Genomic DNA, 24,577 nt, shown 5'->3' on the forward strand with positions numbered 1-24,577 from the left:
TGCTGGTGCCTCTGCTAGGGCACTGGATGCGTTGAAGAAAATTGCACATGGAAATTTCTTGGGTGCAGGTGTAAGTTCAGTGACCTGCATCTATGGACAAATCATGTTTCTGTTTCACCACCACCTTCATGAAGTGCCCAAAACAGCGTAGTCTTTCCATATACTCTGTAACTCGCCTCTTCCCCTTCCCCTGCAGGGTTAGCTGGGTGTGTGACAGGGTCTTTGCAGCTTTCCCTGGGGCTCAGGGCATCCAGAGGCAGCAGCAGAAACTGGTGTGGCACGGGGAGCCCAGACCAGGGCAGTTGGTTGTGGTGCTTCTGTATGGTGGAGATGCTGGCCTAGAAAACAGGAGGCCCAAGGGTTGAGATGATGTGCACAGAGAGTGGGGTACCAAACAAATGTGTCACTGAGGTGGCCCAGAGTGATGTCACCTTATGCTAAGGCTTGGTCTCTGGTGCCTTTTTAAGCCTGTTGAGTATTTCTGTCAAGAGAAGCCTCAGATCAGTGCTCTGACAGATACAAGACTAGTTTCCTCAGCCAAGGACGTTGGCTACATAATTCACTGGGCATTTGTGGGCAATCCTGATGATGTTTTTTTGGATTATCCAGGTTCAAGCACATGCAGATTCGTGTCAATGCAGAACCAGCTGCTTTCTACAGGTTAGTAGCGTTCATTTCTTTACGTCCTCATAAGGATCCTCCCAGCTTGGGGCATCCTTGTTGTATTCATGTATCCCAGAAGAGCCCAAGTCCTGTTGCTGCAGCCAGAGCTCTCTGTACCCTCCATCCCGCTGCAGTGTCATACAACCCTGGCACTCTGTTCTCCTCTACATTCTGCGCATCGTCTGCAGAAATACTCCACAGCAGCTGGAGACAATTATTTTTTCTCTGCCTCCCTTCTAACAGTATGCTTAGAGGCCTGATGGAGATTCAGTACTGGCTTAGAGACCATTGATGATGTTTTTCTAGGTCCTTACCTGGAAGATCGCTCAAGGTCTCGTTGCATCTTGTCAGAATGTTCCCCTGGGGACTTGTTGCAGGTTGCTTTTGGCCCCATCTTGCTGCTGCTAACCTGCATGTCTTTTGTGGGTATGTTCGCTGCTGCCTGGCCTCCTCACCTCTGCTTGCTCCTCTAGGTCAGTCTGTGCCTTGACCCTCCCAACACTCTACTGCTACTCTCTGAATTTGATCAGTGCCATTTACCCCAGAGCTCTGAGCACGCAGTCGGGAGCCCAGCAGCACCTCCTTGCTTAGTGATGCCCTGAAGTCTGTTGAGCTGCTGCTTGGAGCCTTTAAGGTGTTTCACAGAAATGGCTAGAACCCAGGAAAAGGGCCACGATTTTACTGTAGCTTGTGTTGGGGTGCCTGGTTGGTGGCAGGAGGTTGTTGCTCCTCTCCTGTCATGTGTCTGCCTTTGCCCTGTGTGTTGTGAAATCACACTTCTTCCAGGAATTTAAGCAAGTGGCAGCTGTCCTGTCTCTGGTCTTTCCTGCCTGTGGTCTGTATTTGGCTCCTTCATGCTGTAATGACTGAACACTTCAAGTGTTGTGGTGCTGTCCCCAAAGTGGTTTGATTCAAAATCACCAATTTCATAAGGATTTATGTTAACAGGCAAGAAACTCTGATTTAAATGACTGAAATCAATCTTGGTTTGCATTGTTATATGCAAGTTTGAGTTATTTCTTTGTGAACTGGTTCATTCTTATTGGTTGATGATAATTTTTCTTAATGGAGAAGATACTCTAATTACATGCCCTTATTTAAGCTGCAGTGCCTTTCCTCACAATTCTGAAGTTATTAGTCTATTACTAAGTAGAAAATGGAAAGTGAATTATTATACAAGAAAATCGAGTGTCTTACTTCACTACAGTTCATTAGTAGAAAAGCTTCACTTGGTGGGAGACTGGAATTTAATAGAATTGCACAAAACCAGGCATTTTCATGGTATGAATCTTAAATAAAAATAAAGGAATTTTTTAAAAGGTTGCATTCCTAGAACACTGCAAGAAGAGGAACACATAGGGAGTGGCTGGTTTTGACTGCTGGACTTCTGTAGCTCGTGGATCTTGTCTTCTTGCATCTCCCTAACCATTGCTTTGATGAAGAAAGAAACAAAACATGAGCACTGTCACCTTTTTAGTTCTTTGGTTTCTAAGCCTTTGGCAAACTTACTATAAAAGTGAAACAAATGGGACAAAAAGCTGAAACCAATACAGCAATCTCTCCTCATCTGCAAAAGAAATAATAGCTCTGGTCCCCGACCCCTTCCTCGCCTTTCATTCCTTGTGTCCAAGGCTGTGTCCTTTACAAATACTCAGCAGCAAAGACTGCAGATCAATAATTACCTGAGATGGGTTGTAGGGCAATAATGACAAATTGAATTCTAACTGGATATATTTTTGAAAAATAATTTTTTTTTTCTAAGAACTGAGAATCTGTATAACTGAGACTCTTCAAAAATCTTAATTTGTACTTTTTTTTTTGTGCAGCTCCTGGCCCATCTACTCTGGCCCCAGCGGCTCCCCCATTGCATGGGCTGTGGTGGGAGTGTGGGTGTGTGCAGGTCCATCCAAGCGCGGGTTGGGTGGCAGGGGCAATAGCTGCCGTGGCAGGGGGGAGTCTGGAGCGAGACGTGGAGCGCTCTCTGCGTTTTGCCACCTGAGGGCAGCCCAGCCCTTGCAGAAGGAACAGAAGGAGCTTGCTGAAGGTGGTGGTTTAATGCCGAGATGTGCCTCCCTGCTACTGGCTCAGCGTGGCCGTGGGAGCGTCACTGCTAGCTCGGGTGATGGGTGACCCCCTGATGCCTCCTGGGAAAGGAGAGGGCTCTGGGGCTGGGGTCACCCGCACTGGGGGCCGCAATGCTCGGGACTTGTCCTTGTCCCACTCCTCCAGGGTGGGGAAAGAGGAGAAGCAGGCTGGGGCTGCCGGCACTGCAGGCAGTGTTGGCTTGCTGTCACCTCCTGGACTCGCCTCTGCCCTCTCCTTTCTGGTTCCAGCTGTGTTAGCGGTGCTGTCTCTCTGCTTGGAAAGTGTGTGTGACCTGGGGTGTGCATTGGTTCAGGCTGAGGCCTCACTGATGGCCTTGCAACACCTCCTCCTGTATGCAACAGCAGCATCTATGGGCTCTGGGAGAGATTTGGTCCTTGTTTCAGCCAGAGTTTCTTGGTGAAGCTCTTCAGGAAGGTGCTCTGGCTGTTCAGTGCTGCTCAACAAAGAGCTTGTTGCTCGGAGGCTAAGGTGCCAGACGCTTTCCAAGCCTCAGTACTAAAGCCCATGCTTTGACTTCATTGCTTTGGCTCCCAGGATGGCTGTGGCATGTTGCAATCTTATTTTACAGGGCCGGGCGAGTGGAGCACATGCGCACGGACCGGAGGCTGCAGAGCCTGCTGCAGGCCCAGAGGGAACTGATAGGCAAGGAGCTGTGGCTATACAGTGAGTGGGGTGTTTGGGGGGGGTGAAGCGAGGCATGTGGTAGCTCCACTGCAGTGGCCCACAGGCTTGGGAACTGTACTGCTAGAGCAGCAGTACTAGGTTTTCCTCTCCTGCCTCTTGCTGGTGCATGAAAGCCTTGAGGATGAACAGAGGGTGCCTCCTGCAGTCCTAAATGGGAATCCAGTTGTGAAAAAGCCTCGTAGAGAGCGAAGTTGAGGAGGACCCAGCTGAGTCAGAGGATGTGAGGAATCTCTGCTTTCTGTGGGGCAGGTGTTCAATGGCCAGGAAGAGAGGGAAGGGCTTGAACTTTGGGGAAGAAGACTCTGTATATGTGGTTGGGAGCCATGGAAACTTCTTTCCTACAGAGCCTGTCCCTTGAGCATACCTGTCCCCTGAAAATCTCCCTACTCCCGTTGTCACTGGGTCCAGGTTTGGGTGTTAAGTGATCACTATCAGGACAGTGCTTCCTCATCTCACCAGCATAGTGAGCTTCTGTAAGGGAGGGAGAGCCCTGAAGACAGATGTTTCTGTGGGAATTTGGGGTCTTACATCTTTCTGCCTGTCCTGTGTTCCAAGACAGACTTCACAGCCAACCATCTTGCCCCAGAGCTTCCTTTTTCCTCTCCTTCCTGTTTCTTCTGATTCAACCAGGCCTGTGAAAAGTAGAAACAAGCAGGCAAAGTGGCTTTTGCCCCATGGTGGTTCCTGAGCTGTGTGTCTGGATGATGTTTCTCTGCTCAGGGGCCTGCCCCAAAGCACTCTTTGCTTGATAAATGGTTTTTCAGCCTGGTGCTTGTGCTGTCCTGCAAAGTGCGTAGCTCTGCTCTGGTGCATCATGAACAACTGAGGCAAGACCATGGGTCTTCCTCTGACTGGGCTCATGAGCTGCACTTGTGCCTGGCTGGGACAGAAGTTCCCACCCTAACTCGCTGTCTTCTTTCCATGTCCTTCTGCCCAGTTGGGGTCAACACCTTTGACTACCTGGGCAGCATCCTGAGCTACGTGGTCATTGCCATTCCCATCTTTTCTGGCATCTATGGTGACCTGAGTCCAACAGAGCTCAGCGCCCTTGTCAGCAAGGTGAGCTAAGGTGATCTCGCAGACCCCATTGTAGAAGGTGAGCGGGTGCTGAGGATGGAGGTTTCTTGTGGGGCTGATGGCATTGGGGCTGGATAACCTGCAGCAATTGACCTTCAGGTTAGACTGTCCCTGCCCATGGTGACATGGAAATGGGAGCTTGGAGCCAGCTGGTGTATGATTAACCTGGGGGTGAGAGCTATTAAGGACACATCTACATAAATGTTTCCTAGCTCAGACATCTGTGTCAAAAAAAAAAAAAAAAAAAGGTTAGAAAGCCTCTGGCTTTCGGTGGTGTGGGTGGGGATTGGCAGTGCTGCAGGTCTGGATTATGCCCTGTGGGTGTATATGCTGTTGTATATGCTATACCTGTGCTGCTGCCCGTGGTGAGCCTGGCTGCCTGCAAGGCTAAGGTGGCTTGCATTTGCCTTCCGGACCTGACTCATTCCCAGATACTCAAAACTGGCTTATTATAAGGAATGAAGAGCTAAAAATAGGTAAGTGGGCACTGCAGGCTGAGACACCCTGCTCTGAGCCATGTATGGTGTTGGGGCAGGACTGGTGGCATGGATCTGCATGACTTAGATGGGGAGAGCGTGCTGGACCCTGGGCTGGCCAGCAGGCACTGTGCAAACACCATCCCCAAGTGGCAGAAGATGCGTCCAACTGGCAAAAACCACTGTACTGAGCAGGGAAGCCCTGCTCCATCCAAAGATGGTCATCATCTTCACTCCCACCACCTTGGGTGACTTTTCCACCCCTCCTTCGTCTTGCTGGAACTGCTGACGTGGCCAAATGTCTGTACTCCTTGGCTTCCTACTTGCAGCCATGGAGGAAGGGGCAGTGCCCCAGCTCAGTGCTGACCCTTGCTCTGGCGTGTGATTTCTCCCCAGAATGCCTTTGTTTCCATCTACCTCATTGGTTGCTTCAGCCAGCTCATAGATCTCTCCAGCACTGTGACCGATGTAGCTGGCTACACACACAGGTGAGCTTCTCTGCGGGCAGGTCTCTGCAGAAAAGGGAAGTGCGGCACAAGACTGTGCCCAGGTCTCTGCTAAATAAATAAGAAACAGTTGCTTGTGAGCAAGCATGGACAAGTTTGGATCTTGTGAGGAGGCTGCTGGAGTTTTTCCTGGCATTCATGCAACCTCTTGTTTGTCTAGGATTGGTGAACTGCAGGAGACCTTGCTGAGCCTTGGCAGAAGAAAAAATGGTAACTACTCAGAAGCCAAAGCCAGCTGGGATTTGGATGGGTGAGTCTCCTCTCAGGAACGGGCTGGCTTGCAGCTTGTGTGCCAGAGTGTGGGGCTGTCACGGGATGGAGGTGGCCCTTGGTTGTCACAGCCTGTTGCACACGGTTGGAGCAGGCAGTGCTCACTGTGATTTGTCGTTCCCGGGGTGTGTGGGGCAGGGCTGCTGTCACAGAGGCACAGGAGGTCTAAGGTGCCTGATCTTTGCCAGACTCAGCGTGATCGCTTACCCCCAGATCTCTCCTCCTTTGTCTTGGTGGTGGCCCAGCAGACGTTCTGAGGAGGACCTAGTGCCAAGGGACACAGCTTTCCTTCTGGAGCGAGTGACGCTGTCGGTGCCATCCTCTGGCAAGCTGCTCATCAAGGACTTGAGCCTCAGGATCTCACAAGGAAACAGTGTGATGATTGTGGGGAACACCGGCACAGGGAAGACATCTCTCCTGAGGGTCCTTGGGGGGCTCTGGGAGAGCACGCGGGGTAAGGACTGCTGCTAGCTGCAGCCTTCTCTTTGTCAACCAGGGCTGCCCTGAGTTTGGAAGGTGGCAATGTGGGGTCGTGAGGCCAGTGCCACCTTGTGATGGTGAATGTGTCACTGATACGTTGGAGCCACCCATTTCTATCATGTACTCTGCTCTGGCTCTCATTGTTTTGCCCTGTGTTGCAAATAGACCCTTTCTGGTATATTTTGGCCGCTTCATGGGGCGGGACTGCACAGGGGGCAGTGGGGAGTTGCTGGCTGGCGCTGCAGGCTTGGCATCAGTGTGTTTCTGCGCAGGGAGCATCAAGATGCTGACCTGCTTTGGCCCCTGGGGAGTGGTGTTCCTGCCGCAGAGGCCCTTCTTCACCGACGGAAGCCTGCGTGAGCAGGTGAGCACGGGGTCTGCCTCTACTCTGGCCTCAGCTCTGCTCCCAGCTGTGGTTGTGCCCTGTGAACCTGTGTGCTGCAGAAAGGCCTGCAAGAGAGAGGATGCCTGTAGCTGCTCCTTCCCGCATGCCTGAGCTCATGCCACCGCTGTTGCGTCTCTGATGGACTGTGTCCAGCTCCCTCTGACATGGCTTCTTTTGCTCTGTTAAACAGGTGATCTACCCCCTGAAGGAGGTCTATCCAGTTTCAGGTAGGTGGAAATTCATTAGAGCAATTGGCCAACTCTGTCGTGTCAACTCCCTGTCCTGTACCCAGTGCAGTTTCCCCCCTACCATGCCCCATCAGGAGCACTCATCCATTTCGCTTTTATTGCTCTCTGTTTTTTGCTGGAAGGTTTACCTTAGAGTATGTTAAGGTCAGCTCTGTGTTCCTTCCCTTTTGGGAGGGAATGTATTCTCTTGATAAGAACGTATTCTCTTGATGCAATGAGGACAAGCTGGCCATGCTCTACATGTTGTGCTAGGTGTGTCATACATGTTGAGGCACCTTGCTGCTGAGATATATCTGATCTGTCTGGTACAACCTGCCTTTGGTCAAGCCACGTTTGCCTTCATCTCATTTTCCATCCATCTCCATCTTTCACTGTTTCTCTTTTTCAAATGATGTCCCAAGGCTTTGCATGCTATTGAGGTCAGACTACATGGATCCTTTCTCTCCCCTGCCCTCTTCCCAAGCTAGACCACACATGATCTGCTGCAGCTTGCAGATGTCCAGGTTTAAGTTTCTGTCTAAGTGAAGCAGTGTTATGTGCTGTTTTCAAACACTTGGGAGTCACAGTCTTGCAGAGAGTAACTGCAGCCATCAGCTACTATTGCGGCTTGTCAGCAGCTTCAGAGAGGTCTGGAATTGCACAGCCCTTCTGCTCAGATTCCATAGCTGCTGACTGTACCAGCTCACATGTATGTTCTGCTCCTCAGCTGGTTCACCCTGAGGTTTTTCCCATCCCATATAGGATCCTTTTGCTGGCTGTTATCCGAGCCCTGCTCCCATGACTCCACCACCTGCAGTGTACAGTGGGAAGTCAGCCATAAGACAGTGGCTGGTGGGGAGGGCCTTGGCATTTGAAGCCTGGGTCCTTGTGTTCTGGCTGTGTCCATCTGTGACCGTGGACTGAGCCAAGTCTCAGGTGTATCTGTGGAGCCCAGCTACCTCCTGGCATGCTGCTCACAGGCATGGTTAATATTTTTAAGGAAGGTCAGTCTTTGAGAGCTCTCTGTGCTAAAGCTCAGGACTCGATCTCGTTAAGTGGTCAAGTCAGCTACACTGGACCTCAGGAGATCCTCCAGTCCTTCCCTTCTGCCCCATCAACTCCTCTGTGCAGATATGGCCTCAGCACACATTGCCCGTGCTTATACTTTACTGCTTTCTCCCCTAGGGTCTGCAGCTGATGAGAGAATTGTGCGAGTCCTGGAGCTGGCTGGCTTGGTGGGTGTCCGGCAGTTGCAGCTGCCTTCTTTCCTGGTGCTGCCAGCAAGGGAAGAAGGGATGAGGTTTTGTGGCAGCACAGTGTGACCGTGTGCTGGACACATGCGGGGACATTGTCTGCAGCTGGGACAGGACTGTCCATGGGACAGGCAGAGGAGGAGGGGTATGGAGCAACTTCAGCTTAAGCAGAAGAGACCGTAGGAGGAAGGGGATGGTGATGCTCAGGGCTGTGGCCTGACAGGGTTGGGGACTGTGTTCACAAGTCTGCTGTGCTCTCTGCAGACTGATTTGCTGGCGAGGGCTGGAGGAATGGATGAGCAAGTGGACTGGAACTGGTAAGGGACTTGTCATCTGCATGAGTTTGGGTGATCCCTCTGGGTGGGGAGCATTTCTAAGCAGATGCACATTGCTGCTGGACTTATGAACATCTGTGTCTAGCTGTGTCCTGTGGGAGGTGGGCAGTATACAGAGGCAAAGCCTTTATGCCCCAAGCATCAATGCCAACAGTCACAGCCATGCTGCTCAGCAGGCAGCTGGCTGTGCACAGGGGTACAAAGCCAGTCACAGTGTGGAGGGGGCCATGGGGGACATACAGGGACAGTTGCTTGCTGGGGTCTCCAATGTCAGCAACCATAAGCTCTTCAGCAAACGAGCTCTCTTTGTTTGAGGGAGATTTTGAATCTCAACCCTGCTGTAGGTATGACATCCTGTCCCCAGGGGAGATGCAGAGGCTGTCATTTGCACGGCTCTTCTACCTCCAGCCAAAATATGCAGGTGAGTGAGTGACTGTGAAAGAAAAGAAGGGGGAAAAAGAAAAAGGCACACAAAGAGTGTGCATGCTAGTGAGCATGGCATCAGCTGCCATAGCTGAAGCTTGTGAATCTGTGTGGTCGTGGAAGCAATGTAGGAAATTTAGCTATAACACAGTGAAAGAAAACAAGGAGCAGGGGGAGAAATGGTCCTGAGAGATCACAGTAGCAGCTGCCATTAGCAGATGGGACTAGTTCCTTTGCACACCTAGATTGTTAGTGACTGCTGGGGGGCTGGGAGGCTGTTGGAGGAGTTGTTGTGGGGGCCAGGGGAGGTGGTGTCAGTCTCAAGTACCCGTGTGTAAGTACCCCTCTTCCCCTGAAGCCTGTAGTATGGCTCGGTGCTGTCTGGGCAGAAGGAGCCTGTGGATTGCAAACTAAAAGCTGTAGAGCTGATTGAATTTCTCTGCTCCAGGTCTGTAATATTTACCCTTAATGGGCAGAAAGGTGCCCCAGGCTGTCCTGGCTGCTCCAGGTGGGATCTGGGCCAGAAAGGTGCACAGGCTGCTGCTCAGCCTGGTGCTCTGGTGCACAGCCCTCCTTGGGAAGGTCACATCTTGGCTTTCACAGCAATGTGTATGAGGCAGTGGCTGGCAGCTGTTGAGGGAGAGGAATGAGGTGAATGGTGCTGTTTGGGTGGATTCGAGGGCTTGGGGGGAAGGGCAGCAGGATTCTTAGGCTTCTCTTGACTTGCCTTCTGCAGATGCTCTTGGTGAGCTTTGGTTAATATGTGAAATGTTCTTGGCAGATGCTGATCTTTTGCCCAGGGAGAGGTGACTGTTTGGGGGGGAAGGGGATTTGTGAGGCTTATTGCTTTTCTCTCAGTGCTAGATGAAGCCACCAGTGCCCTGACAGAAGAGGTGGAGCATGAACTGTACCGTGTGTGCCTTCAACTGGGGATGACGCTGATCAGTGTGGGACACAGGGCCAGCCTTGAAAAGGTGAGATGGGGAGGCAGCACTCTATGCCTTCCTGGTGGTAGCAAGACAGGGGAGGTACAGAGGGTTCCTGGCGAGCAGAGGGGAGTGACTGAGGCTGGAGGGCCTCACTGTGGGAGGATATACCGTCACAGAGACATCCCTCAGTCGTTGTGTTATTGAATTGCAGTTCCACAGCTGGATTTTGAAACTTCATGGGGAGGGAAGATGGGAGCTCACTCGGTGCGAGAAGATGAAGTGGCTCCCAGCTGGGGAAGGATGCTGAAAAATATGCTGTTGTCTGGCCAGCCGCAGAACCTGCACACATGTGGGAGAGCTCCAAATAGCAGACATGGAGCTGCCAAGCCAACAGCTGTCAACAAGGGATTCATCCAGGGCAAGACCAGGTCTGGATTTCGCTGATGGACGCAGGGCCAAGCCTGAACTCATGGTGTGGGGTTCTGCCAGGAGCAGACACATCTATGCCATCCTTCTCCCAGCCCTCTTTTCCTACCTCCCTGCCTCTCATGATGGAAGTGGCTCAGCTGCTAGGCTGCCCAAAGAGAAGATGCTGCCTCATGGGGCTTGTAGAAGCAATGACCAGAGGGACATCCACTTGCCCAGGATGCAGTGGTGTGAGGCTAGGATGCAGCTTCCTGTTCTGCCCTCTGTGCCTCACTGGGACCTCTGTCTCTTTGATACACAGCTCTGCAGAACAGACTGCTGTACCTGTGGCTCTGTTGAGGGCTGTGCTCCCCAGCAGGAGCTGAGGGATGCACTGTAAGGGGAGGAGAATGCTGGCACAGAGAAGGGGCATGTCTCTGCTTTCCTTATGACACAGGATTACAGATCAAAGGAACATTTTTGTATTAAAATCTGGGGCCTGTTTTCCAACATTTCTGGAGAATAGTCAGTATTTGTTAACCAGACTGCTGCATCTTTTCCTTCTGGGTTTGCTTTGGAGGAGATGCTTGTATATTGGCAATGGTCCTGGACTAGACTATTGCTGAAGAGCAGAGCTGGGGTAGGAGTGATGCCCAGGGCTGGGCATCCTGCCCTGTGGCTACCTCCACAGCTACTGCAAGGCACAGGGAACCCCGAGGAGGTCTATTTGGGCCTCTGCTTTTAGGCAAGGAAGCAGAGCTTGCTTCCCCTTACTGGTCTGCCTATGAGTCATGTTTTCTCCCCTGCCTCCTATAGGTGTGTGGAGACAGGAGTTTGGGGGGTCTCTTTTGGTATTGTGGAGAGGTCACTCTGAGACTGCAATGGAGGTATGGTCTCTGAGCACTTACTGGCCACCGGTTGCTTAGTGATGTTTCTGGACATGGCCCCGGTTCGGCAGTGGAGGAGCAGGAGGTGGCTGCTGGCAGAGCCAAGCTATCAGCTCCTCTGCCCCTCCAGCAGGCGCTTGCGTCCCTCTATGATCTGCTGCACAGCTTCATGGTCATCCAGGGTGGTTAGGTCCCCAAGCTCACTGGCCTTGTCCTCCACGATTTTCCTTAGCACCCGACGCATAATCTTCCCTGAGCGTGTCTTGGGCAGCCGGTGTGTGACCTGTGATGGAGAGGAGCAGAGCTAAGGCTGGGCGAAGGGAGTTGGCCAGGCTGCCGGCGCGGGTGTTGGACCAGCTTGCATGTATTACCTGAACATACTCTGGAGCTGCGTATTTAGCGATCATCTTTGAGATCAGCTCCCGTAGCTCAGCAGCAAGAATCTCCTGTGTGTAGCCACTGTCCTTCTTCAGCACGACAAACACGTAGGCTCCTGGTAGAAGAACCACCAGGTTACTGAGCATTGTGCGCAGCATGCTCCTGAGAGCCTGCCTGGACCGAGTGCCAGGAGAGGTCCTGCTCTGCTGGTAGCCTCAGGGGATGCACTGTAGCCTGAGCTGTAAGTACTTTTGGCCATGGTGCTGGTGCTGTCACCTTATGCAAAGCCCAGCTGGTCTCATGTGTAGGTTGTGATGGCTGTGCTGAGATCCCCACTACATTGCTACCAGGGGTTGGTGTCGCAGTGCCACTTCCCACTGTAGCGCAACAGCCCCAGGAGAGATATTTTGAGGGCAGGAGAGCAAGCATCTTACTTTCTCCCTTGATCTCATGTGGGTAGCCGATGACAGCAGATTCTGCCACTGCCACGTGGTGATTCTGGAAGAGAACAGGGCTGGGGTTTGGCTCAGTGCTTTCAGCAGGCTGGGTGCTACCTCAGAGCTGCTCTGACCTGGCTTGGCTGCTGCAGCCCAGGTTATGCAGAGGGATAAGGAAGGGCCTCCCATGGCCTCTGCCCTTTTTCCTTCTTGCCTCAGCAGGTCTGTCGGCAAACACAAGTCTTCCCCCGCCATGCCTGGCTGCTTTAGGCTTGCGCTTTTTAGACCCTGTTCTCTGCCTCTGGGTTGCTCCACCAGGTCCCACAATCTTTACTGCTTCTCCTTAACATGCCCAGCTGCTGCTTTGGGATTCACCCACTTACAATATCAACCTTATCAGGCTTTGTCCCTCCTTTGTTGCAGAGAGCCAGAATGGCAGGGGAGAGGGTGGAAAGCTGTTCCTACAGGTAGGCTGTGGGTCCAACACTGTTCCCTGCTGCTACAGCAGCAGCGTGTTTCTGTCCAGGTATCTCAAAGAGGCTTCCCTGAGCACCAGCAATGTACCTTCGCTGTCCCCTCGGATGAGTTTACCTCCCACCCAGACTTCTTACCACAACATCTTCCACCTCCGCAGTGCCCAGCCGGTGGCCGCTGATGTTAATGATGTCATCCAGCCGTCCTGTCAGCTGGTAGTAGCCCTCACTGGTACGATAAACACCATCCCCAGTGAAGAAAAACCCTGCAGTAGCCAGAACCGTGCCATGGTCACTTGTTGCGGTGAGCATGTGAGCTGCTCACCAGCAATGCTCTCACCTTGCCCCCTTCTCCTTTCTGTTAGCACCAGGGCTCATGTACTCTGCTCCTTCCTCAATTGCTCAGAGTGAAGGTACCTACCTCCCTTGTTAGTATTCTGCCTCTGTTGGTATCTGTCTGTTCTATCATCAGGCTCCTTCCCTCACTCTGCAGTGTGCTGGCTAAAAGCCCAGCCTGCCTCATCACCACAAGCTGGGAGAACTTTGCTCCAGTGCAGGTGCATGTGGTCCTGCTGCTTCCCTTTGCTTCATGTCAAGACACACAGATTCTTGGGCTTGCTCAGTGCCTCTGGATGAGTGACAGAAACCAACAGGGTTTGCAAGAGATGCACCAAGAGGCTTCTTTGTGCTCGAGGGGACTGGGGGCAGAAGGACAAATCCACTGCCCTAAAACCGCACATGATCCAATGGGGAAGGTTGGTGAGAGAGACCCATTCCCAGGGCAGTGCTGAGGTATTGGGCATGGGGACATGAAGGGCCTCAACACTGTGGAGGGTCTGTGGAAGAACGAAGCAGCAGTACCAGTTCTGAGTCCTACCCATGTGCAGAAAACCAGCAGGCAGACGCAACTGTACCCAAAAAAAGACCTCTGCAGTGACCTGCCACATGTTTTCCTTACCTGGATAAGGAGTCAGATAGGTTTCCAGAAATCTCTTGTGGTCATTGTAAATGGTTCGTGCCATACCTGGCCAAGCTTGTGAGATGCAAAGGGCTCCAGAGATGTTGTTTTCCAGAAGGACATTTCCCTGTAAAATAGTTACCTTTTAGTAACCATGGCTGAGGATTTTGGGATGTTTAGTCATTGCCTATTTACTAACCCAGTGAGAGTTAGGAGAGTCCTGTGCCCCTGACTCCAACAGGACAGGCCCAGTCTCTCCCAGCAGATGTCTGCAACCAACTGCCTCCCACAGTGGCACACAGGGCCCCTCCAGGGAGGCTGGCTGTCCCTGCCCAGCTACTTCACCTTGGAAAGATATGTGCTGGGGACCCCAAGCACAGTGCGTCTTGTCAGGACAGAGCAAGCTAGAAAACAACTCAACTTCTGCTCTATTTGGAAGAACAGCTTCACTGTTAGTCCCTTTCCAGCAAAGAAGGTTGCTGTGTAGCAGAGGTGAGCAGGAAAGTCATGCTCACAGATCTCCACACCAGTCAGCAAGTACTTGCTGCAGGTGCCTGGGGGAAACTGGGCTGAGCTAGGGCCTGGACTGCAGGTTATAAATGTACCTTGTCATCCAGGAGGGAGGGGCTGATACCAAAAAAGGGTCTCATAGCCATGCCTGGAAGGATTTCAGCTCCAGGATTAGAAGGACGGGGTGAGATACAGATGCCTCCTGTTTCTGAAGCAAAAGAAACTGTAATGCTCATCCAAGTCAGGGACAAGAGGAAAGCCACATAGCGCTGCTTGGCCAACAGCCTTTGCCCTGGCCCTCACTGCACCCTGTAGACCACAGGCTGGGCTTGGGCTTCCCAGGGAGCTGGGGCAGACTCTTTGCAGAAGGATGGTCCTGCTCATTTAGTTCAGCAGAGATCTGCTCCCTACCATCAACTCCCCTGTGTTTCTCTGTGTTAGCTTTAAAGGCCATTTCTCTCTTTCATGTTTTGGTGCCCGTGGCTCCTTACAGCATTGTTCATACAAGAGTGTCAGTAACAACTGTTCCCACTTGGCCAACAAAGCAGCAGGTCACCCCTAAAGCCTCGGAGAGCAGAAGCTGGAATGAGAGGTCATATGTATCTCACCAGTTTGCCACCACGTGTCCACTACTGGGCACCGTGTCTCACCAACCACACGGAAGTACCACTCCCACGCCTCCTTGTTGATGGGTTCCCCCACTGAAAGGGGAAAGACAAGGAGATAGAGCTGAAAGATCAGGTCAAAAGACAGCTTCCCAGGGCCTACTCATGGAGCCGGACCCAAACAATGCAATTTCCCCACTTTCCTCTCACGTGCTGCTGCTCTTGGCATTTGTGGGAAGAAGCACAATCTGATGCCCAAGGATTTTTCTGCTCCAGCCCATGCCACCAGCAGTTACCTGAGCCAAGCACTTTGAGAGAAGAACGGTCATACTTCTTCACCCATTCATCGCCGTATCTCAGGAGCAGGCGGATGGCAGTGGGTGCCCCATAGAACTGGTTAATTTTTAACCTCTCCACTGTTTCCCAGTAGCGGCCTGGAATGGAAACAGGGCCAATAACCATCCACACAGGTCATCCCAGCCCAAGACCAAGATAGAGAGAGAGGAGGTGAGAGCAAGGGCTCTCTAGCAGTGCCTGGACCCTCAGCCAAGCTAATCCCACACTGAGGAGGACTAAAGCAGTCCAGAAGCAGCAGCAGCCTCTTTTCCTCCACATCACCTAGCTCTGCTGCTCTCCTGTGGGGAGGGACAGGGAGAAACAGCTTCACCCCTGGAGAAGCAGCAGTGGCTGCCTAACCAGAGGAAAAGACATGTCCCCTCGCAGCTCTCCACTGGGCACAGCCCGCGGTTTGCTCCTGCAGCAGCAGAATCATTGCTGCCTGTGTCCTGGCATCAAGCTGCCAGCTCCTTGCCTGCTGCGGGTCTCACAGGGTGGCTGTGGCACGTCCCAGCTCCCCTTTGATGCCTTCTCACTCACCAGGGTTAGGATGGATGGGAGTGCTCTCAAAAAGGACTGTGGTGCCACCATTGCAGAGGGGGCCGTAGACTACGTAGCTGTGCCCCGTAATCCAGCCGATGTCTGCCATGCAGCCAAAGATGTCCCTGTCCTGGTAGTTGAACACATACTGCACAAGAGGGGAGAGTCAGTGAGGGGTACAGCCTGGGCCTGCCCTCCCGGCAAGGGGGACAACCGGGAGCAGTGTACCCTTCTCTCAGCCCTGATGTTACTGCATCCTTCCCTCTTCCCACCACCCCTGCAGGGACACCTTCCTGCAGAGTGTTTTTTAAAACACTGTCAGAAAAAAATAAAATGTCAGGTGCTTTATGAAGGTGGAGGAGGAGAGAGACACTTAAAAAATAACCACAGCCAAATTTGGTCGTTTCCAAAGGAGATAACTACAGCCTTTCCTTCCTTCTGCTGATCCAAGGCTGATCCAAGCATCAAAATGGGAGAACTTTTCAGGATGAGGATGGTCCCTCCACACCTACATGACCACATGGAAGGAGAGGAGTTGTTGGCAAGGGCAATGTGCTGAAGGACTCCAGGCACTGCTGGGCTCCACAGCACAGTAAGCACTCAGGAAAACCCTGAGCTCAGCAAGGAGCCCAGCTTAAGAGCACTGAGGCAGGAAGCAGAGGGACTGTGAGATGCCTCTGCCAGCTCAGGGCCACCCCAGCTTGCCTGCAGGAGTTGGCACCTCTCCACCTTAGCTGGGTGAGTGCAGCCCTGTGCCTGCAGGCAGGCAGAAAGCAGAACAAGCTCTTCTTGCTGCCCCATTTATTCCTCAGGAGACCCTTGGCTGCAAGGCTGCAGTATAAGGGAACGATGCCTGCCCTGTGCAGGGCAGAACTGCGTGCCATCAGACCAGCAGCAACACATCCAGCTTCCTCAAGCACTCTCCTTCGTTTCCTTTATTTAGCACCAGGAAAGCTCCCCAGGGGCCGGCCTCCCACTAGCCCATCACTTCTCACCTTCTGCTCTGGTATCGGCTGTTTTGGACCTGCTTGTCTCTTCCTGCAGCTCCCTGTCTGCAGGCTGCCAGCTGGGGACTCCGGGGCCTCAAGTGCTCCAGGGTGCTCGTAATGGAAACTTCCCCTGCTTGCTCTGTCTCTTTTTAACCCAGTGGTGAATTATGGTAGCAGCCATAATCTCATCCAACTGAGATCTGGGCATGCCAGCCCCGTGTTGCGGTTTGCTGGCTCTCACAAACCAGCTCTGATGGTCTTGAGAGTGTCACTTATGATGAGCACAGCTGTACAGACAGCTCTGCTCACAGGAAAGCCAAGGGCTTCCACAAACCCCCTGCACACACTCCAGGACATCTGGCCTCCAGCACTCGTGGCTGACAGAGACAACCAAGCCAGCCCTGAGCTTGCTGTCTCACAGGGTGCATGGTCTGAGGCAGTACTGGAACTTCGGTCACACACAGGGAGAGCCAGACCCAAAGCTAAGGGACTGTTCAGAGAGGAACTCCTTCTTCCAGAGGACTCCCTATAATGTCTTAGGAAATGTCCCTCACAACCATTCCTACAGCCAAGTGCAGCTCCATGCTGTGCGTAGTGCCCTTTTATCCAGCTCTGTTAGAGTTTGCTTTGGCCATGCTAGGAGTTAAAGGCTTTCCTCTTCCCAAAGATGACCTACACTCTTTGGGTATAGACCCTTTGCCTTGAGGGCACTCACCAACTTTTACAGATATCCTCAAATGGGCCCCTCCCAGAAACACTGCCCTCGATCTCCCACCTGAGTTGGGGTAGTTACATTCAGGGAAAGCAAGCCAGAGTTTTTAGGAGCAGATTGGCTTCTTCCTCTTCACCCAGTAATATAAAATTACCCTTGCAAGGCTGAGCACCCCACCCAATGATTCAGTCTAGGATAGGGCAGTGAAAGGAAGAAGCCAAGAAGGTAGCTCAGAAGAGTATGTGTTTGGGAGGCCCTGCTCCAGAGCATAGAATCATAGAATTATAGACTCTTTGGATTTGGGTTGGATGGGACCTTTAAAGGTCATCTAGTCCACCCCCCCTGCAGTGAGCAGGGGCATCTTCAACTAGATCAAGGTTGCTCAGAGCCCCATCCAACTTGACCTTGAATGTTGCCAGGGATGGGGCATCTACCACCTCTCTGGGCAACCTGTGCCAGTGTTTCACCACCCTCACTGGGAAAAATTTCTTCCTTATATCTAGTTGAAATCTGCACTCTTTTAGTTTAAAACTGTTACCCCTTGTCCTATCGTTACAGACCCTGCTAAAAAGTCTCTCCCCATCTTTCTTGTAAGTCCCCTTTAAGTACTGGAAGGCTGCAATAAGGTGTCCCCGAAGCCTTCCTTTCTCCAGGCTGAACAGCCCCAACTCTCTCAGCCTGTCCTCATGTGTTGCTCTTCCTCAGTACCTGTAGGCAGATGTGTACTGGGCTGATGTGCTAGGAGGGCTTCCCAAAGACTTTGCTCTGGATAAAGATGAGCTCATGGTGCAACAAGGCAGCACATCTGTTCCCTGCGCTGTCTATGGACTGCTAGCTCACGAGCGCTCTGTGGCTGGGATCCATTACCTTGTGTGTGAGAGCGGCAAACAGCAAGTAACCAGCGTGGGAATGAACCAGACCCTTGGGTTTGCCGGTACTGCCTGACGTGTAGAGAAGGAACAACATGTCTTCACTGTCCATGGCAGCAGGGTCACAGCATGCATCCTCCTTCATCATTTCCTGCAGGAGAGAGCACAGCAGTCCTCTCTTGGGTTCTCACAGGCTTCCCTGTGTTGTCCCTGCGCCCGCTTGCGCACCTCTCCCCCGAGCTGACCTCCGAGCACCTCTGCTCCCCCCATACCGTCCTCCCCACCCCCACTCCCCTTGCTCGCCAGCCTGAACTCTCTTTCGCCTTGCTGAGCCGGCAAATGCTCTCCTCCACCAGAGCAGACCTGCTGAGTAAGAGGCAGCTATCTTTATGCTGCTGCTGCTCTGACCAGCACAGAAGTCTTCCAGGAAGCTTTTTGAGCACTAAGTGCTTGCAGATGGGATGAGCAGAGGTGGGGAGACCTCTGTGCAGCTCCAGGGAGCTAAGAGAAACGCACGGCAGGGGCTCGCCTCTTCAGAAACGGCGTGCCATGCCGGCAGCCTGGCTATCCTGTGTGCCACCAATAACGGGCACACGGGCAACCTCACCGCCCGCTTCCTCGGACTCCACTCACAGAGGGTGCCAGGTCTGCCAGCAGAGCGGTGTGTGACAGTGCAGTGGCAGTCCAAGGCTGAGCTCACCATGGGTCAGCCTGTGTCTGATGTGTTTCTAGCCCCTGGTACACCCTGCTACGAGCCCTGGTTTGCACTGCCTGTCCCTGACAGTACAGGGCTGGTGCTGTGGGAAAAGCCACCAGTTACCCATCCTGACGGCTCCTGGCACTGTCCTGAACTCGTGTGCAGCTCCAGCTGCCACTGCTGCTGCAGGACAATGCCTCCACACCGTGTCAACACAAAACAGCAAAGCTGCCACGGCCAGCCAGGACCCTCTCTCCACCCCCTGTCCCTGCTCCCAGAGCGGGTACATTGCCCAGCGGAAGCAGCAGTAGCGCCAGGCAGCCTCTCACCTCCTCCAGCGGCATGTCCAGGGCTGTCATGGGAACCTTGCTGTCAGTCCTCATGGAAACCAGAACCCGTTTCACTCCTGGGCACTGTTTCACAGCCTGGTCCACCGTCTTCTTTAGCTCAATAACCTTGCCGCCTCTCAGCCCCTGGTTCACTGTAATCACTGTCTCCGACCGGGCTGCAGAAGAGCCACATAAGCAGCTCTGCCCCTCTCCATCAGTCACACAGCAGTTTGGCTCTGCCATGACCCTGCACTTCTCCTCCTGTCTCCCAGCCCCTGTAACTCATGTCCTCCATTTAGCAAAAACAGCAGCTTTGCATCTTTGTTTCCCATTGCCTCCTGCCTGTGTTGCATCCCCTCAGAGGAGATGCTGTATCCCAGCCCTTCTGTCCCTTGGATGAAGGAGAGAATGAGTTCTTCCCATGGGCTGGAAGATATTTAGTGAGCCAGTGCCATTTCCTGGGGTGCTAATCCCTGCTCCATGGCCATACGTCATGGCAGCACACCCTCAGTTAGCCCAGGGAGTCTTATGCAGAAAACCTTTGCCCACCAGCACAGCCCTGAGCCCCCCAGCTGTCTAACCAACAAGCTCAGCGCTGTCCCCCAAGGGAAACACATGTCTCCCTTACCCGCTGGCTCTTACCATCCCGGATCCGGTCTGCTAGGAACTCTGCACTGAACCCGGCGAACACCACAGCATGCACAGCCCCGATGCGGGCACAGGCCAGCATGCTAGCCACCGCCAGTGGGCACGGAGGCATGTAGATTGTCACCCTGTCACCTCGTTTCACCCCTTGCCGTTTCAAGGTGTTTCCCAGGCGGCATGTCAGCTCCAGCAGTTCCCTGCCCAAAGAAGCAATGGCACAGTTAGAGACTTTCTTGCAGATCTTACCTGCATGCATAAAGATGGGGGACCTTAGAGAAACAGGTACACAGCTTACATCCCTACTCACCCTAACCCCCCCTACTGGAAATCCATGGGAGAGCTGTAAAATGTCAGTGGGAAGGAAAGGAGAAGACAGTCACTAACGTGGGACGTTATTTATGGAAAAGAAAGAAATCAGAATGGTCTCTGTATAGAGCATGACACTCTCACTGGCCAGCATGAGGAGCCAGCCATAGGGCCAGAAATGGCCACTGGCAATTCCTCTGGCTCACACCACTTCAGCTGACTTTCCCAGTGGCAGCCTGAACATTTCATTTCTATCAGTCTGTACAACTGGAGCAACACGCTACCCTGCAAGGCTGGAAGCTACATTTGAGGAGTTAGATATCTTCCCCAATGAAAACCAGACCCCATGCTTTGCTAAAGCTGGGAAGGTCAAACCCTCCAGAGCTTGTGCCCCCCAGCGAGAACAACAGCTGTAGGAAAGCGGTGAGCAAACAGAAGCCTCTCCCGAGAAGCATCGCTCCCAGAAACCACAGCTTGGCTGTCAACGACTCATTTCATGGGAGGGGTCTCCATGCAGGGAGATTGGCAGGGGTGGATGGTCATGTTTGTCGTGTGAGGTCTGGAGCCAGAGAGGACAGAGGGATTTGTTCTGTGTGCAGAGGGATTTAAGCGGATTCTGTGGCGGAGACTCAGAAAGCAGGCAAATTGAGCTGGAAGGTGGGGGCCCCCAGACCAACCTAGCAGGGCTAGACTGGCAGTCCCCCCAGAGTGCCGAACCCAGCAGCGCTGCTGATATGCAGACGAGCATGGGACTTCCCAACACCCATGTGGCTGTGAATCTGGTCTCTTTTGCAGACCATTTACCTGCAAGTTTAGACACCAGGAGCCTTGCTGGGAGGGCTTTCCCATGTGGTCTTACCTACAAGCATTGCAGTGCTGTCATGAGGGGCTTACACCTGCCTCCCCATCTGGGTAGGGACCCCTTGAGGCCCAGAGGGTTAATTGGGAGGTAGGCTGAAGTCTCAGATCAGCACAGGCAAGCCAACAGCCACCATACTGTTGATCTATCTGTGTGAAGGGATTCTGCATCCCCTCACATGACGTCCATTAGCCCTGTGCAGTGTTCATGCATGCTGCAATATGTCTCTCGTACGCTCAGACGTAAGTACTGACCTGTATGTGACCCGCACCTCCTCTCCTGGTTCATCCTTCTCCCAGATTAAGGCCACTTTGTCTGGGGCTACATGGACATGTCGGTCCAGGCAATTCACTGGAAAAGATGACCCAGTCTCATTGCCAGAGCAACCCTCAGTACCTCTTAACTCACATAAACTCAGCGCTGGCAGTCCTGATTTCAGATCAGTCATGGCTCTGTGTAAGTATTCTCAGCATTATCCCTGCGCATCCACTGAAAAACCTTTCTGGATACCGGCCAGCAGATCACAAGCACTGTCCCAAGCCTGATACCCTCCTCACCACTCCAGTACCTACCAATCCTCACTATCACCTTCCCCCTTAACTGCAACCTGACTCTGTCCAGAGCAGAAACTGCCTGAAGTCCCTTTGGAGGTCACATCCCCAATGCCCTCAGAGGGCCTGGCAAACATTAACTCAGCCATCACTCCACCCAGCACTGCCTTGCAGCTGCTTCTGGGGTGGACTAGGGCAGGTTTTTATCTGCAGTGCTCCTAAATAACAAATGTAGGACAAAGTGAAGCTCTGTGCAGGAAGACTGCAGGGTGCATTTGTCCAAGACGGAAGAGAGCCAGGGCCAGGAGTGCACAATCTCTGGCTTTCCAGGGACATGGTAGGCTCAGGCTTTGGCTGTAATTCTTCCAAGAAAGTTCCCCACATGGCTGGCAGCTGCAGTTTCCTGAGCCTTGTTCCACTCTGTTTTCTTTAAAACTGCTACTGAGGTGGTGGGATGATGCAGCAGCCCCAGTTTGCATACCAAAATACCTTTTTCTCCTGACCATTCGTAGTTTTTCAGGAGAGAAAACACCACACATGAAAGGGGAAACAGTAAGATCTCAAATCCCAAAGGCAAATAACTCCTGCTCTCCTGCCCGAGTGGACTGTGTAAGACCTGATTTATGAGAGGTCTGTCTTGTATTTTGAACACTGGGACAAACAGCGCTGTGAGCAGGACACAGTGTCACCAGCCCCTGTGTATTCCCCTGGAAGCCCTGCTAAGGCAGTGGCCCCAGCTCGCAGAAGAATAGCCTCCCACAGCTGTGGGGACTACCAGTACCATTCATTGCTCCTGTATTTTGCTTTCTCCAGATACGTACTGCTTTCGCTGGGCAGGGATAACCTAGTGCAGTGCTGCCTGCTGAATGCACAGGGTTTGGTGCTGTTGCCTCTGATCCTGCAGAATGGAGCCACTGCGCTGCTGTGGGATCCATGGAGGCTGAGGGAGAGCAGCCCGTGCCCCAGCCCACCCCCATCCACCTGCAGCCCCTCCAGCGATACCTGGTTGCTCCCTTAGGACCAGCTACATCCTTACACTACAGCCACTGCAAGACCAACCAGACCTTTTGGGGATTCCCCTCCCTCCAATCCTTTAACTGTGCTCCTCCGATCTGCTCCCAGGGCCAAAGCCCTTCACAGAGAGGCACCCGCTGGTGCTTGCTGGGCTCCAAGGTCCGTCTCCCTCCTTACCTGCCACGTTGAGCTGCCCGCCCAGGAACCAGGAGACCCTGCCCTGGTGCAGGTCGCAGTCCTGGACAGAGTGGAAGGGGGTGATCCAGGTGAGCCGGCTCCTCCCTAGAGCTCCCCAGAAGGCATCCCCCTGCTGCACTGACACCATGTACAAGCCTTCGTGGTCCTTGGGTCTGGAGAAGGCGATGGCTTCGGGCATGTAGGCGGTGAGGGGCCCGTGGCTCCACGCTCGGGCAGCCGCCGACCCAGGAGGGCATCTGGGAGCCTGAGGAGGAACTCTGGGGCAGCAAGCCCGGGCCAGCAGCCTGGCCATCATTGCAGGGTGCCTGCCTCTCACCGAGGAGGTGGGTGCCTGGAGCCCTTGTGGCTGCTCAGGACACCCAGCTCAGGCAAGACAGGCCCCTGTGGGACCTGGGCCTGCGTCGCCCTGGGCTGACTGGACACAAAGCAGGTCTCCCACACAAGGAGCCCAAGTGCCCCTTCTCCCCTGCCTTGTTTGTCTCCTCCTCTCTTCCAGACCATTACAGGGAAAAAGAAATTCAATCCCTTTAAGGGAGGGGAAAGGGGTGGGCTGTAGAAATGTTTGACTGAAAATAACCTTCATGCTAATCTGAGTCCTGACAGACACTCTTGAACGGGAGCCAGGTTCTGCGGGTGCCTGGGCTCCCCACGGGGGCCGAGGTGCCTGGGCCAGGCTCTACCAGCCCACTCACGCTCATGATCTCACGGGGCTGCACTGGATCCCCGGACACCTCTACTTTACCCCCACTCACCTCCCTCTACTCGCAGAAAAAGGGTCTCCCTGCAAGCAGGGCTCTTCTCAGCCAGGCACACCAATGGGATCAGCATCAGAGATGAAAGGGTTTGTAGATCTCCTCTTTGCTCTTCATAGTGTGACACCACTCATGGTTTGCTGGGCTGATAAGTTCGGTGAACAGGTTGGTCACCAGTATGGGAGACAGGCACTATTTGATGGCAGGTGCACTCATCCCTGACCACAAACCTGGTTTGTATCAGAGCTGCCCCCAGTGATAGGTGAAGACCTACAAGGGCTCTGTCCCCCTGGAGAAAATCAGTCCTGTGGGCTTACAGCCCTTCCACAAAGTCAAGCCCAAGCAGCCTCATGGTTCCACAAGCAAAGTCTCTCATTTCCTATGCATGTCTGCTCTGCCTCATCCTTTTTCCCCTGTAAGCCATCAGATTTTTCCATCAGACAATTCCCAAATGCCCTTAGCAGGGCAGGCAAATCAGCTCCTTCTCTGGTAACTCAGTGTGGGCTCCCACTGCTCTCAAATCGGAGCTCGCCTTGCTGGAAATCCATCAGTGCCCTTCCCTATCAACAAGCTCCCCTGCACTTGTGTCCTGGTTTCAGCCATGATAGAGTCAATTTTCTTCACAGAAGCTCGCGTGAGGCTATGTTTTGGATTTGAGATGGGAAAATGTTGATAATGTGCTGATGTTTTGAGTTGTTGCTAAGTAGTCAAGGACAGTCCAGCTTCTCATGCTGGCCTGCTAGCAAGAAGGCTGGGGGTGCATGGGAAGCTGGGAGGGGACACAGCCAGGACAGCTGACCCAAACTGACCAAAGGAATATTCCATACCATATGATGTCATCCTCCATATATAAAGCCGTGACAAAGAAGAAGGAAGGGGTGGAGGGACATTTGGAATTATAGCATCTGTCTTCCCAAGAAGATGCTATCAGATGTACCTTCTCCAGTGTGGACTTATCCTTGTGCCACAATCCCTTCAGAGATACACCTGCTGCAGCACAGACATAACCATGGCCACGGATGCTTTGAGATATATCTGCTCTGGCATGGGCTTATGCACAGCCACAGATGCTTCGGGGTGTCCTGCTCCCGCCTGGACTCATCCACAAGTCACAGTCCCTTCGACTCGAGTTCACACTGGAGTTCCAGCCTGTCCAGTACAGCAGCACAGAAATCTGCCAGCCCAGGCACATCGCCATTGCTGTTACCAAACTGTTCCCAGGCCCAGCAGAGTCCGACGATAAGCAGTACAGCAGCACGGCAGCAGCGAAAGCAAAAAGCATCCACTAACGAGCACTAGACTCTAATATACAG

General features: G+C 53.0%; 2 protein-coding genes across 2 annotated transcripts in view; one reads left to right on the plus strand and one right to left on the minus strand.

The window, feature by feature from the left end:
• The window catches only part of ABCD4 (ATP binding cassette subfamily D member 4), a gene marked incomplete at both ends in the record, with an annotated part of 14,255 nt that extends 4,134 nt beyond the window's left edge, over positions 1-10,121 (plus strand). The window contains 13 exons of the mRNA XM_082000141.1: positions 610-660; positions 3,338-3,432; positions 4,391-4,512; positions 5,403-5,494; positions 5,673-5,762; positions 6,028-6,236; positions 6,535-6,626; positions 6,838-6,874; positions 8,060-8,109; positions 8,392-8,444; positions 8,807-8,883; positions 9,744-9,859; positions 10,026-10,121. Coding sequence (XP_081856267.1) covers positions 610-660; positions 3,338-3,432; positions 4,391-4,512; positions 5,403-5,494; positions 5,673-5,762; positions 6,028-6,236; positions 6,535-6,626; positions 6,838-6,874; positions 8,060-8,109; positions 8,392-8,444; positions 8,807-8,883; positions 9,744-9,859; positions 10,026-10,121 — 1,180 coding nt within the window. The remainder of the gene's footprint in view (positions 1-609; positions 661-3,337; positions 3,433-4,390; positions 4,513-5,402; positions 5,495-5,672; positions 5,763-6,027; positions 6,237-6,534; positions 6,627-6,837; positions 6,875-8,059; positions 8,110-8,391; positions 8,445-8,806; positions 8,884-9,743; positions 9,860-10,025) is intronic.
• Positions 10,122-11,215: 1,094 nt separating this feature from the next.
• On the minus strand, positions 11,216-22,913 carry LOC309405372 (acetyl-coenzyme A synthetase 2-like, mitochondrial; the record flags this gene model as incomplete). The annotated part of the gene is made up of 14 exons (XM_082000142.1): positions 22,492-22,913; positions 21,004-21,100; positions 19,582-19,781; positions 18,940-19,115; positions 17,912-18,064; positions 15,344-15,491; positions 14,764-14,901; positions 14,471-14,563; positions 13,958-14,070; positions 13,353-13,479; positions 12,533-12,660; positions 11,919-11,982; positions 11,478-11,599; positions 11,216-11,389 (listed from the first exon to the last, which is right to left on the minus strand). Exons 1-14 carry the CDS (start codon positions 22,805-22,807, stop codon positions 11,216-11,218), a joined length of 2,049 nt encoding a protein of 682 aa, XP_081856268.1. The 5' UTR covers positions 22,808-22,913.
• Between the last annotated feature and the right edge of the window lie 1,664 nt (positions 22,914-24,577).

The sequence above is a fragment of the Phaethon aethereus genome (genome assembly GCF_964289735.1).
Source record: "Phaethon aethereus genome assembly, chromosome: 5".
Lineage (NCBI taxonomy): Eukaryota > Metazoa > Chordata > Aves > Phaethontiformes > Phaethontidae > Phaethon > Phaethon aethereus.